Below are 14534 nucleotides of genomic sequence, written 5' to 3' on the forward strand. Positions count from 1 at the left end.
CGGTGGTCGCCGAGACGAATATGGCATTTAATTTGCAAATGAATCACGTGGTAAGGTCTCACATGACCGATGGGGCCAATTGTGGCGCTACTCTAGCTCGGTGACATCACACGATGGTCAATTTCTTAGGTTCGGAATTTGGGTGTGTAGGATGATTCATCGTAGGCCCTCATCGACAAATTTTAACATAACAATTGGGTGGGCACAAAGGCAAAAGTAGTCGATGCGCATACATGCATACTCGTATGAGCTCTCGGCAGCGAAGAAGGAGTTGTTACGGAGACCAACCGACAAAAGCGCCGCTATTGCGTTGTGGCCGCCACTCGTTCGATCAATGCCGCTCATAGCTCACTTGCCTCCAACTTTCTCACACTCCCCTTTTGTCTTCCGGCTTATAAACCCCACACTGACATCCGGTCATGACGCCAGCTGCGAATCCTCATCGATTCGCCTCTCTTTAATAGTTTCGAACTGAAATAACACCATATAACTTTATAACATTGACGCTACAATGATTAGCACTGGTAAATATGACCAGGAAGAACGCGGTTACGTCGATATTCAAGATCATGCACTGTAAATACAACTCCATCCAATGATTTTCGTAGACTGAGGTTTTAATCCTTTCTAGAATTGGGAACATGCGCACGGCTGCGCTGGTGCGTGTGAGGTAGAGCTATTGATGTGTTATTAACTCACACTGTTACAGATTTCAATCGATGGTTCGGTTGAATCATACTGTGTTCCGAACTTTGATTCTCCTTCGGTGTTTGCGCGCATTCTCGACAAAGACAAGGTTGGTGTTGATTCATATTGGCTCACGAAAGCTTATGCACGTCGAACAGGGTGGTCACTTCTCCATCAAGCCCAAAATTAAACACTCGTCAAAACAAGCATATCTTCCAGCTCCAACGTACGTACAATACCCGCTATCTATACTTCTTAGCAGTACTAATGTCATCAAATACAGGTTCTGGGAACAAAGTAATATTCGGCAACTCTTCCTATTCGATCACTAATTTGCTTCCCAGGTTCCTTGCTGATGAGGGCGTAGCCCAAGTCACTGGTCAGACATACTAATTCCAGTGGTTGAGTTAGTACTGATATCCTCATTAGATTTCTTACCTCGGCAGACTGGTACTGGCATTGCCGCCAACAAACCATTGTTGTTCTGGCTCATCCGCAGGGTTGAGGTTATTCGTGGGCGCGTGCCCATCCGAATGGAGTGCTGCCCTGCATTTAACTATGCACGGGACGCTCATGAGACACAGGTAAATGGATTAAGGGATTATATACGCAGTTGCAAATGTGCCAACAAAGTTGTCCGCAGTTCGTAAATGACGACTCCCATGAGGGTGCGACTTCGCAAGAAAAGGTTATATTCCGTTCGCGTGACCTTACATTGGATCTGCGCTACGTCGTTGATACTATTCCGGATATCGATGTTGCCAAGCCTCAGGTGACGATTCGTCCTTTGGACTTGAGGTCAAAGGGCCACCAGGTACTTCTCTCATTCGCGAGGAGCTGAGTAGCGACTAACAAAACATTCAGGGCGTGGGCGCAAGTGTTGACTTGGACATGGAAGAGGGCCAAGTAATCACCTTCATCCTACGCACGCCTCCAGAGAATAAGGGCAGTTCAACCAAGCCTACAAAAGAACAAGCCGAGGCGCTCGGTGTACCAATCGAAGTTCTCATTCAAGGAGCAACCAAACTCCGTGCCAAAGACGACCCTCTCCTGACTCCTGTGCGTTTTTATTATTCACGAACAAATTCAGACGCTAACCTCTTCATAGGGTCTGATCAACTCCTTTTAACTGAGACAGCTGCTTTTTGGCAGAATTGGATCTCTAAATCAACTTACCGTGGCTCATGGCGCGAAGCCGTCCATCGTTCGGCTCTAGCCCTCAAGCTACTTATCTTCGAACCCACGGGCGCCATCGTGGCCAGTCCTACTTTCTCATTGCCGGAGCATATTGGTGGAACTCGTAATTGGGATTATCGATTTTCGTGGATTCGCGATTCAAGCTTTACGCTCTACGCTCTGATCAGGTTGGGCTTTACGGAAGAAGCAAATGGTATAGTTGGCGTGTGCCCTAAGTTATGTTATTGACAACGGCTGCTTTAGCATACATGGACTTTATTTTCAAGAGGTTACAGCAAAGGGTATAGTCTTATTGGGCTCTTACTTTGGGCACAGTCCTAATCCATTATCCTTTAGAACCCAGATGGATCACTCAATATTATGCAAGTTTCTCCCTCTGGCTTCTGGTTCCTACCAGCTCGGTAATTGATGCCGAGAATTTTGTGCTAGTTTACTGACTTTTGTTATTTTTCTTTCCCTTATCCCTATTATGTCGGTGATAACATGCATTTTTCGTATTGGGCACTTTATCGCAATCGTTGCCCCATTTCAGGTACTCGATCCATGGTAGGTGTCATGTGATGATGTTCTTTCGAGCCTCGTAACACCATGCTTCTCTAGGCACTACCGATCTGGAGGAAATCGAACTTGATCATTTGGACGGACATAAAGGCTCCAAGCCTGGTGGGTATTTCTATTATGACTTCAGCGCGGTTTCGTAGGGCTAATTACCGCAATAGTACGAATTGGTAATGGTGCATCAACTCACTTGCAACTTGACATCTATGGTGAGCAGTACCTTAATCGTGCCGACGCAATCCACTGAAACTCTGTTCATAAAGGCGAACTGCTTGTACGTGTTTACTTTCCGATGCTTGAAACATGCCTGAAACAAATTATAAATGATAGGACTGCATATACCTCGGCCAAAAGTTCGGAAAGCCGCTGAGTTGGGAGGTTTGGAAGTCGGTGCGCGAACTAGTCGATTACGCAGTTGCAAACTGCGACCGAAAGGACTTGTCAATCTGGGAAGTAAGGAATCATGAACGTAACTTTACTTACAGCAAGGTAGGAACTCTACGCCTCCGCGTACACATGGAACCTTAAAGGATTGTCGTCTAGATTATGTTATGGGTAGCGATGGATCGTGGATTACGACTGGCAGGCAGGTTCAACGAAACATCGATTTTAATTACCATATTCACATGTTTAGTGCCATTTTAGACAAGCGATCCTACCATGCCCCAATCGACAGAAGTGGATGGAGACGCGTGATAGGCTGTGAGTTAATTCATATGTTGCTTTCGAAGTCGCCTGTACTTATCCAGGCGGTAGCTACGAGGAGATCATGGAGCGTGCTTGGAACCCCGAGCTGGAGTTCTTTGCTCAATCCTATGAGGACTTGGATGTGCTAGACTCGGCCGTTCTAGTTATGCCTCTTGTATTCTTTATCAACGGTAGGGTTCTTTTCGCATACATAGGGTATATTTATGTTGATACGATGCGTTTTAGCCTCTGATGATCGGTTTGTCAACACGCTGAAGCAGATTCTCAAATCTCCTGAACGAGGTGGTTTGGTAACTAACAACCTCGTTTTCCGGTACGATACGGTTAAATCAGATGACGGAGTGGGCGGTGAAGAAGGAGGTGCGTGGTCTTAGCATAGAGAGTACATCTTGACTCAGACTCGCACCAGCGTTCTCCCTTTGCACACTTTGGGCTGTCGAGGCTCTCACACGCGTTGGAGCGTACGATAAGAAGATGCTGCAGCGTGCGGTATCGATGTTCGAAGATTTCTTAGGGTGTAAGTGTGCGTCGCTGATGCACTAGCGTGGGTTTTGATAGTTTTCATTTATAACAGACGGAAATCATTGTGGTTTATGGTCAGAAGAAATCAGCGCTGCTGGTGAAGGTTGGGTAATGCGGTACAAGGTTTTACGGTAAGCATGTATATAATTGCGGGAAATGAGCCTCTGGCTTATGCATTTGCTACTTCACAGCACGTTACTCTGATCTCTGCGGTGAGCTGAGCATACGTACATACTTATTATCTTAACTAACTTTGGGTGATCCATAGGCATATAACCTATCTCGTACTCTTGGTCAACTCCATTAGGCACTACGCGATGTGAAACATTTGTATTAATGCTATAAAATAAAATTTATTGTATTAAACTTAAGTAAAGTGTCTTGCAAGTTCCTTCTAGGGGGCTGTGATAGTTCAGTCAACCGAATTTGTATTTCAGTGATATGCGGCACAGTCACTAGTGATAATACAGTCAGGAAAATGAGCTGGGAAAGGTGAAACAAGAGGCAGCCTATGGTTCGTCCGAAAGCACATGCAAAAACTGAATAGGAACAAGAATAAAGAAAGTAAAACAAGGATCCCGGAAAAGAGAAATAGTTTGTGGCACATGGCAGCAGAAAGGGAAGTTAAGGAGAGGTTTGAAGGATCCGGTAAGGAATGCCGTGTATGTTCATGACGCTTGAGGAAAGGGAGGGCAATGGCCTGTATAAAAAGAGAAGTAGCAAGTCTATTGTGTCTATTGCAAGACACATCCGTCTTGATGTTTTGTATTCTGGGAATCTCGCTTCCGGATACGGCGGTCGGTTACATCTGACCTTGTTCCTGTCATTTCTGATGGCGCACGAGTGCTTGGAGCTTCGGATACTTGTCGTCGATGTTGATGCCGAACCTTGGACTCGAGGCGCTGGGGAGCGGCGACATGCAGAGGGACTGGCTCGGGGGCACTGGCCAAAGCGCTTACCCCGGTCGCCGCGCTGTGAAGGCTTGATGTTCGTCTTGTGCTTCCAACGCTGGATCTATTCTTGGTGCGATCTTCGCTATCCCTGGAATGTGCGATCGAGGGAGTCCTCCCAGGTGTGAGGTTGGCGGGATTACTGGTCTGCCCGGGCTCAGGGGACCCAGCACGAGAGGATCGCTTCTTCCAATTCCCAACAATCTTATTGTATCCCGACGGCGATGCTCTTAGAAGCGTTTCCGGATGGCTTGGAGGTGACGAGGATAGGACGCCTGATGTCGGACTATGTGGCGTTGACCCGTCATAACGAGGACTTCGCATTCCATGGCGCCGCTCACAGGCGAGAATAGAGCTCTCGGCCTTGCACCGAAGGTGAACTATGATTCGACAGTGATCACAAATCAGAGCGTGTTTCCTAACGGGCTCGTAACAGATGTTGCAGTCCATTGGTTTGCTGAATGAATTGGTGGAAAAGTGGTGTTCGAGGGGGGTATTTGCGCCCGAATGATGAGGGATGGCGATAGTGGGCCGAGCAAGGGGTAAATAATGGGAGTCCTCAAGTGCGCCACCGTTGTATAAAGTAGGATCCAATGACGCTGCCAAGTGGCGTACAGCGTCGGATCTCTGCAAATCAGCACTAACCCTCCGTAAGAATGGGATACTGTCCTGGGGACGGAGCTCCTATAATGATGGTTAGCTCTAGTTTAACTCATAACTATGCACTACATACCTTATATGCGCCCCATTTCTGTTTCAGCCAAGGATGCTCGAATAAAATAGCCGCGCTGGGTCGAAGGTCCGGGTCCTTGTTAAAGCAGAGTTCAAGGAAGTTTCTTAGCATGGGCGAAAACCCTTCGGGGATAGGCGGACGTTCGTCCTCCACAATACGAAACATGACTGGCATCTTATAAGCATGTGGGTATGGGGCCCCAATAGAGCAAACTTACCAGTTAAACCATTAGGAATATCTCCATACGGAGGGCGGCCAGTTAACAGTTCAACGATAACGCAGCCCAGAGACCAAATATCTGACTTGGTTGAAGCACCCTTGAGTTCGATAACCTCGGGAGCCACTGGATGCACCGTCAGGATATGATATGCGTAACTTCGACAAAACTCACTCCAGTTGGGTGTACCTGCCACCTCATTAACCTTTTCCATGGCGTGGAGATTGAGGGATACTCCGAAGTCTGAAAGCTTAACGTTTCCATTCTTGGTTGTGAGAATATTGGCTGCCTTGAGGTCGCAATGGACAACAGAGCATTGGTGGAGGTAATGCAAGCCCTCAAGAATGCGGATAACGTAGCTTGCTACGAGTTTCTCGTTGAGCTTTCCAAAGGCCTTGAGGGTCTGGCCAAGAGACCCGTTCTCAACATATCTACTCTCTCATATTAGTATGAGCCACGAAGACCAGGAGACCAACGTACTCGAGAACTATGCTTAAATGCTCCTCATCTTGGGCCATCCCCTCATACTTGACAATGCTTGGGTGAGATAGGCTCTTGAGCAAGTCAACTTCTTTCTTGAGGCTTTTGACCTCCTCAGCACTAAGGCCGTCAAGCGCAAGCTGCTTGACGGCTACCATTTGGCCAGTTGTCAGGTTCAACGCACGGTAGACGGAACCGAATTGTCCCTTTCCAATACAATCTCCCAACGACTACATGAAAACAATGCTTAGCATAGAAAATAGGTGATGTCTGAAAACTCACATAGTGGATAGCGGGCTGGCCTTCCTCTTTCACGACTAGCACACGACGTGGAATCTGCCCCGAGATGGCGGGGGTTGAGCCAACTTCTCTTCGCTTCTAACGCCTTCAAACATGCTCTCAATTCTCGACCGCCTAACCCCAATCTCATCCATGGAACCGGGCCGAAGCTTTTTACGCTGCGAGTCGAACTCGGACTGGTGTCGCCCACGGGGAACGTGAGGCCTCTGGGGCCGTGGTTCTGGAGCCGGCTGACCATCCTTCGCCTGGTCCTTCTCCGCAGCATCTTCACGCAATGTCTCTGACGACGAAGGCAATGTCGGCAATCGGGACGCCCCGCCAGAGTTGAATTCGGCAGATGCTCTGCGAGGGAAAGGAACATGTGGCGATACTAATGGTAAGCCTGTCGATAGAGGGGAAGGACCAGCTCCTGGAGACGCTCGCTGACCAAGGATGCGTTCCGATATCTCGCTGCTGGGAGGGGTTGACCCCTTGGGGACGTAGGCCCGTTTGCCATTGCGACTACTCGGCTGTCGGATCATCGGAGGTCTGCCTACTCCCAATCCTGAGGAGTCTGCAGTCGGAGCAGGGCTCGCATCGCGGCTGTTCGCTCGTAGTAATCCTTCGCGAGGGGAAGGTATGATTCCACTATCGGCACTATATCTCTTACTCCGCCGTGGTACCAAGATCGGACGTGACGGTCGAGGTTCGTCGGATAATAGCGGCTGGGAACGTTGGCTCTGGGCGAAGGAATACGGATGGGAGCCAAGACAGGAGGAGGTTTCGCTTCAAGGTGGGTAGCGGACGAATTGCTCTCGCCCATCAGTTCTCGCTCCAACTCTTCAATTGGATTCGAGTCTACTTCCAATGCGCTATCAAAGTCTTCCGGCCATTTCCTTGCCACACGCTTGCTAGGATCGCTATCGAGGATCTTGCTGCGCCGTCGTGCCAGCAATTTGGATGGTTGTACGCTGGGTTCTTCAGACTCCTCGTTCACCCGCGTCAAATCAACAGCTGCTTCGGATGACCTGCGATCCCGTCTACTCAAGCGTAAATGGCTTAAGTGAGAAGGAGAGGACCCAGGAACGAGATCTTCTGGGGATGGAGACAGGGGCGAAGATCGATCTGGGTAAGGATTTCCAATATCAGACAGACGTCTCCGCATCGCCTTGGGTGAATCGGCCAGCATAACGGCCTTGGCCGCCTCATTTGCTTCAGACCGCGAGAACGAGGGAATTCCTGACGAAGGTGACGTGGCTTCAGTCGTAGTAGTGCGCATCGTGCCGTAACCACCGGAACGAAAGTCGAGCAGTGACGAAAAGGCTGCAGTCGATTCGGTCATTAGACTTGAGTTGGTGACAATAGAGGTCGCCGATTGGCGTTGTTTCGCAAAAGTGCTCAGAGAGCCCATGTGGTCGGGTGAGCGAGAGGGTGGTTGTGGTGGTGCATTAGAGTCGTTGGAGAGTGGTCGGGCCCCGTTAGACGAGCGGCGCCCTTCATTGCGCTGTCTGTCCAAAAGAGGACTAGAGGTTCTCCTAGATTCTGGTATTACAACCCGTGTCATCCTCGGCGAATGGCTCGCTGTCCGGGAAAGTGGAGCAGGCTTGGGGCTCGACGGGGCTGACGGGATTGGGGATCCAGCTGGCGTTCGATTGGGCCGGACGGTCAAACCGTTGTGCCTGTGCTGGGACGGCCGATGGCCTAGAGGGATGGGCGGACTGATCTTGGGGGGAGGTGATTTGTCTCTTCCTTTGGTAGAGGGGGTCGGACTAATAGCTCGAGCTTTGGATGCCAATTCGGGATTCGACATGACGCCCATTTGCCGACCAAGTGTCCCATACGGGCTCCTTCCGCCGTTTGCCTGGGACATCCCGCCGGGCTTCTCGTCAAACTGCACCGGCTCTGTTTTGCTTACGATGCGCGAAGCACTGACGTAGAGTGTAGATTTGGCTTTCCCACCATCATGGATAACCACCAAACTTTGCCGCTCTTCCTCGATTAACTGTGCCAGATACAGGAGTGCATTCGCAACGCTACCCATTGCCTCCGGCGTGCTTTCAAGTAGGTCCTCATCCTGAAACATTTCGCTGGGATCAGCGCCATACCGGGCTGTAGCGTACAGAAAGTTTCGAATATTTCGAGACCCGTCTTCTTTGTATCCAACTCTGGAGACGATTCCCGGCCGCAGTTTATTCATAAATCTAATAATAAACAACGGTCAAAAAAATTTAAATAGCTGGCTGGAATAGAGACCAATCTCACTGGCAGAGGACCACCCCATCCCGCAGTGCGTCTCCGAACACCCTTCTTTCTCGCTCTGCCCCTCGAGACGAGGGAGACCCAAGTTGGTTTCCCGCGGCTGCTCCCGTTCCGTTTGGTGCCCACATGCGTTCCGCTCTCACAAGCGGTCTCAGTCTCATTTCGACTTCGATCCAGTCTTTATCCTTTATTTGTGGCGGTTGTCGGGAGAGCTCTTTGACGATAAAGGACGCAGCAGCTCGGATCTCTTCCCAAAAGGGAACTACTGTGGGCGAGGAAACACCAGTACTATCATGCGGTTGGTGACCACGAGACGAGGCTCGTGACGTAATAGGGGGAGATGTAGGTGAACGAAGGCCAGAGCGAGGAGACGAGGGATTTGACGGACGAGCGCTTGTCACAAATTCGTCTTCTTGATTGGGCGTGGGTGGTAAGAGAGGAGGGGGGTGCCTAGGAGGACGAACGGGGCTAGTGGTACGAGATACAGAAGCCGAGCTGGCGGTTTGAGTAGATACGGTCGTTGACCGGGAGCGTGTTTCTGGCGGTACATCGGGTCTGGAAGATGACGGTACGTTGGACGACGACGAGGTGTGGGTGAATGCGAGACCGGTGATGAGGGTTGTCGTTGTGTTCGACTAGGGGTGCTAGGCGGAGGACCTTGAGTAATGTTATGGACTGACGGCCGCTTGGTCTTGGGGGCTGAAACGAGAGCGTCGATGGATAACGTGACGTCAGCGCCATTGGCAAGGTTTTTTAGATCTGGCGATGAGAGCGTAGCGATACGAAGTGTCGGAGCCCTGAATGGTGTCCAACCTCGCGCCAGTGGGCTGTCCCTTGCGCCGCCCTGACCCAGCCCTGCTTTGCTCTCGGTCCTTCGCAGTCCCAGACCCAACAAGCGCCGCTTTCCATCATCGGTATCTCTTTGCTTGGCTTTGGACAACTTTACCGTCGGCTCGCCTTCGGCACGCAGGTCGACGCTGGAGCGTTTTGCAAGGCCCGCTCGTAGTGATTCATGGATATTACGAATCTTTTGAAAGGATTTCCCTTGTGTCGATGATGGAGGGACGTTTTGTTCCCTCAGCGGCCGGGTGGAAGAACCGTCCATCTTGTGGGTGCTGTTAATGAGAGCAACAGCCGCCATCTGCGGTAAGATGAATCAGTGACCAGAGAACGTGGCAGCCGCGAGGCGCGGAATTCGTAAACACACACCACCTGCTGGCCCTATGCGCAATATTATGCGCCCGAATGCGCTAAAGTATAGACTGAATCGACGTACTGATGGAATAACAAAAGCCAACGGATCAGCAATCGGCTTCTGCGGCAGCGATGCCAGGGCGCATAGGTATAGAGAGGCGAGCGGGCGAACCTCACCAAGTGAGGAAGGGTGGTAGAGGGGGAGGGGGATAGGAGAGGTCACTTGGCCGATGGACAAAGCGAGCAGGAAGGCGCTTTGTCGAGAGTACGCTCAGAAGCTCACCTCTGGCTTCTTGTGAAGCTAGACACTCGCTTGATTCACTTGACTGGGGAATACGCTAAGTCCAGATAGGCAATACACGTGCTGATATAGTTGACTGCTGTACCAGTATCGCCGTATTTGAATCTGGGTTATGCGCCGTGCTCAACGAGCTCCTTTGACTGCAAGTCGTATGAGGGGGAGCCAGTGTCTGAGACCACGATGCCAGAAGCCGACTGCTGGCGCAATTATGCCAATTCAGGACAAGCCGGCAACCCTGTCGGTAACTGAGATTATCTGGAATTTGGATGACTGATCTGCGGTTCTCTCCTTAACCGGGCCGCGCGAGCTTCGATAGAAGTAAGCACTTCAGTATCTCTGCCACTCGTCGCAAGTTCTGGGCGCGAGCTTAATCCAAGATTCCAGTCGAATGAGGCGGCCGGTGATGACGGTGGTCGTACTCAGGATCAGGCGGGAGGGCGGCAAACTCATCATGTGCTGGTCGGCCTTCTTTGTCGGGCGCAAACGAAATTTTGTGTACCTGCATATGCATGTGCATAGCCGACAGACGTCATTCCTCCGATGAAACAGCCTTTCGATCCTGGGGTAAATCAAGCCAAGTCCAGACGGCGCTATAGCTGCCGTTGCAATATTGTTTACAAAAATCAACCAATCTAGACAGGGGGTTACAATATTGATTGTTATTTCCAAAGCCCACGAGGCCGAGTAGCGCGCTGGTAACCATGGAGCATTTACCCATCTTTCGCAAGTGCAAGGCACAGTTCAGCACGCGAGAACCCTTCCTGGATGTCTATTGCTATCGCCTGCCGTTAGAGCACGTCGTCAAAATGAGCCCGACGCGCACACGTGACCGCGACAACCCATAAGCGAGACCATTTTCGGAAAGTCACAGGAACAAGGCAACGTCTCGATATGGATGTCTCAGAACATTCTCAACTCAGCATTCGGATTCCTTCCTGGCTCGATTCACAGCATGCCGATCTACACATGTGTTCGCCAGCTGCTTCCAGGCCAGCGTGGCCTGTACTATAACCCCTATCCGTCAAATATTCCGTTAAACATCGGGAAGACTTACCAAAGTGTCTTGATCTATAGCGCTATGACGTAGGTACTTGATAATCTAACTTTGCCTCTAGTAAATCAAGCGACCACCGGACACACTTACGCAAGAATTACTTGTCGCATATAGCCGTACAACATAGCCTCTGTCACCATGTCAGACTCTAACAAGTTTACGCTCCGTTGGGGAATTCTCGCTACAGTGAGATTAATTAAGCTCAACCTATCTTTTGTCACCGTAATCAACTTTTTTCATAGGGCGGCATTGCAGAAGCTTTTGCCAAGGACCTACTCGCCGATCCAGCTGCTCGTGACACTCACGATGTCGTACACAAAATCGTAGCTGTAGGTTCTTCGAGCTCTGTGGACAAATCCAAAGAGTTCATTACCAAAGTCGGCGCCGATTCCTCCGTTATTGCATGTGGGTCTTATGATGAGCTGGTCAACATAAAAGAAGTAGATATCATTTACATTGCTACACCGCATAGGTAAGTCGCTGTTCTTAACGTTACATCCCGTTTACCTGTATCTTCTCAGTCATCACTACAAGAATGGCCTTCTCGCTCTCGAAGCAGGGAAACATGTGCTGTGCGAGGCGAGTCCAAGCCAAACGTGTGCGGCGCGATCGCTCTACTGATACCAATTTATTCGTTTTTACACTTACTAGAAAGCATGTAAGTGCATATAACCTAATTTTTTACACAACTAATTATGGATCAGTCACGGTCAACGCTCGCCAAGCGGCACACCTCGCCAAGGTTGCACAGGCCAAAAAACTTTTCCTTATGGAGGCAGTTTGGACACGATTTTTCCCTATCAGCAAGGAAATTCAAAGGTTGATCCATGAGGAAAAGGTTCTTGGAGAAATTCGGCGAGTATTTGCCGATCTGTCCATGGTTTTCAAGCGGGACCCAAATAGCCGGTTGTACAGCCCAGAGCTAGCCGGAGGTGCTTTGCTCGACTTGGGCATTATCCATTCACTTGGTAAATTATATGCATACAGGTTCGAACATAATCGACTGATACAACATTCCAGGGCATTCATGACCTTGCATGATCACCCGGATAATCAGAAGACTAAGCCAAGCGTGACCGCCAGCATCCTGAAAAGTCAGCTCACCCCTGTCGACGAAACTACATCTGTTACTCTGACTTTCCCGAAACTCCATGCGACCGCACATTTGACCTGCTCGATGACCTCCAAGATCGTGAAACCTTACTGCGTTACGATCCAGGGAGAAAAGGTAAGCGAAATTTTGCCGCTTGAAGTGAGCGTATGGATGTAGGGATTGAAATTTATGTAGGGTGAATTACAAGTTGCACCTGCACCTTACCGTCCAGAGCAGTTTGTGTTAAGTTTGTATGACCAAGAACCCAAGACATTTGATTTCAAGATTCCGGGGCAAGGTAGGCATAGCTAAACCTTGTTGCATCAATTGGCTCAAGTTGGCTCGCAAGGTCTATTCTGGGAAGCAGATGAATGTGCTCGACAAATTAGAGACGGAAAGCTCCAGTCGGAGAGATTCTCGTTGCAAGACAGTATTGTCTTCATGGAGGTTTTGGATGAGGTCCGCCGACAGGGAGGTCTGAGCTACCCCAAAAAGATTGAAAGTGTCCGAGAGGATGCATGAATATTTTAGGAATATTTTAGGAATATTTAAATAATACTAGAGAAACGTGAATGGAAGCAGTGCTTGGCATATACACGGCGATATGCATATATATGAGCCAGCAATCTATTTATACGATAGTATCTATATCAAGGGTTCACAGTTTTATCAACACTAGATCCATGGATCAAATTAAGCGCCATCTGATCATCCAACCTTTTGCCATGAACCGTATAGGCTTTCACTCTGCCAAATCTACTGTCAGGCTCATCCCCTCGGCAGCTAGGAATATACATTCGTCTCGTTGGGCGCTCAAGCCCATAACAAATTCCTCAATCAATCCTGACGAAATCGCTCATTTTTCTCGACTTTCCTCTCAGTGGTGGGATGAAAGTGATGGAGCCGAGTTTGCACTCTTGCACCGAATGAACCCAGTTCGTGTTCAATGGATATTGGAGAAATTAGAAGAAGCGCGCAAAGATGATGCGAAGGACGAGTGGACCGATTGGCGGTCTCCTGCCAAAGTGCAGGCTCCGAAAGTAGGTCGGCAATTGGAAGGTATGAGCGTACTTGATGTGGGGTGCGGTGGAGGGCTGTTATCCGAGGTATGCAACTCCCAAAACTGATACTATGCACCCCTAAACAATTAACACTCTGTCCGCGCAACAGACGCTCTCTCGGCTCGGAGCCCGCACAACAGGTATCGACGCCTCCCAAAATAATATTCATATCGCCACGCTCCATGCTTCCGAAGATCCTTCCTTTGTTTCGGGCGAGAATCACCTCGAGTACAAGCATACCAGCGCAGAAGCACTTGTTGGGAAAGAGGCCCAGTTTGATGTCGTCTGCGCGATGGAGGTTGTGGAGCACGTCGACAACCCGGCGGAGTTCTTAAGGAATTGTGGGAAGCTGGTCAAAGTAAGATCCTCCTATCTTTTTCGATGTTCCTGCCACTTCGATTCGATCCATTAAGCTCGTATTCGTGGCTCCACTTTAATCCTTCTTGTTTCAATTTATGCAAGTTAAATGATTCTATTTCATAGCCCGGCGGACATTTATTTATGTCGACCATATCCCGTACACCAATTTCCTATTTTCTTACAGTTCTTATGGCCGAGCGTATCCTCGGCTTGGTAGAGCGCGGCACTCATACGCACAGCAAATACGTGAACCCTTCCGAGCTCATCGCATTCTTTCGTGATGATCCCCAACTACGCTGGATTTCGCGAACGTACGGTGGTGGTGTAGGTGAGCTCGATATTGCAGGCTGGTTGGGCTTTGGAAAGGACAAGCCCGTAGGGGCACCGACGAGGACCGAAGCAGAGGTGAGAGGAATTGCTTATATGCCTTGGAAAGGAAGCTGGGAGCTTTTACCGAGGGGTATGTTTGGCTCAGTGGAGTGTAACTACTTGTTCTGGGTTAGAAAGCCACAACGGGCTTAGTGTAAGCCGTTAAGAATTCGAGTCAATTGTACTTAAAGTTTTCCAGCGTTTGAATACCAAAAGTTATAATATGTTAGCCAAGGAAACCTAAACTCACCGGGATTATTTGAGTGAGAGGGGAATTCGATCGTGCAAACTCGCACAGAGTTTCACTGGGCAGGAGTACTTATAGTGCATGTTTGTCCTTGGACTAGGTTTGGGCTAGGATGGCAGAGAAAATGAACGTAGGGTCTGTAATGCAAAATAAATATTGCGGTCCGTGGACCGTCCACTCTGAACTAGCGTGTCATCCTTGTGCAGGGGCCATGCTAATCTTCTCTGTATCGTTCCAATTTTTGTATATGTCACTCCGAAGAGGA

General features: G+C 49.5%; 3 protein-coding genes across 3 annotated transcripts; 2 read left to right on the plus strand and 1 right to left on the minus strand.

The window, feature by feature from the left end:
• Window positions 1–511: 511 nt before the first annotated feature.
• RhiXN_05031 (glycoside hydrolase family 15 protein) lies at window positions 512–3979 on the plus strand (the record flags this gene model as incomplete). Its single annotated transcript, XM_043324847.1, has 23 exons — window positions 512–576; window positions 632–659; window positions 710–796; window positions 846–913; window positions 1032–1066; window positions 1117–1271; window positions 1331–1501; window positions 1552–1746; window positions 1840–2077; window positions 2128–2165; window positions 2221–2285; window positions 2417–2430; window positions 2485–2547; window positions 2604–2651; window positions 2706–2716; window positions 2773–2882; window positions 2936–3144; window positions 3192–3320; window positions 3376–3510; window positions 3560–3667; window positions 3725–3795; window positions 3864–3884; window positions 3941–3979. 23 exons carry the CDS (start codon window positions 512–514, stop codon window positions 3977–3979), a joined length of 2103 nt encoding a protein of 700 aa, XP_043177266.1.
• A 427-nt stretch (window positions 3980–4406) lies between these two features.
• On the minus strand, window positions 4407–9731 carry RhiXN_05032 (cytokinesis protein sepH; the record flags this gene model as incomplete). The annotated part of the gene is made up of 10 exons (XM_043324848.1): window positions 4407–5306; window positions 5356–5522; window positions 5573–5698; window positions 5747–6003; window positions 6053–6282; window positions 6335–6388; window positions 6436–6979; window positions 7015–8532; window positions 8594–9225; window positions 9267–9731. The coding sequence occupies 10 exons, from the start codon at window positions 9729–9731 to the stop codon at window positions 4407–4409; spliced, it is 4893 nt and encodes a 1630-aa protein (XP_043177267.1).
• Window positions 9732–11277: 1546 nt separating this feature from the next.
• Window positions 11278–14180, plus strand: RhiXN_05033 (methyltransferase domain protein; the record flags this gene model as incomplete). Its single annotated transcript, XM_043324849.1, has 13 exons — window positions 11278–11325; window positions 11382–11611; window positions 11661–11706; window positions 11791–11797; window positions 11844–12126; window positions 12160–12367; window positions 12428–12530; window positions 12582–12707; window positions 12971–13338; window positions 13403–13651; window positions 13777–14058; window positions 14090–14113; window positions 14157–14180. The coding sequence occupies 13 exons, from the start codon at window positions 11278–11280 to the stop codon at window positions 14178–14180; spliced, it is 1998 nt and encodes a 665-aa protein (XP_043177268.1).
• Window positions 14181–14534: the final 354 nt, after the last annotated feature.

This window comes from Rhizoctonia solani, chromosome 2 (assembly GCF_016906535.1).
Source record: "Rhizoctonia solani chromosome 2, complete sequence".
Lineage (NCBI taxonomy): Eukaryota > Fungi > Basidiomycota > Agaricomycetes > Cantharellales > Ceratobasidiaceae > Rhizoctonia > Rhizoctonia solani.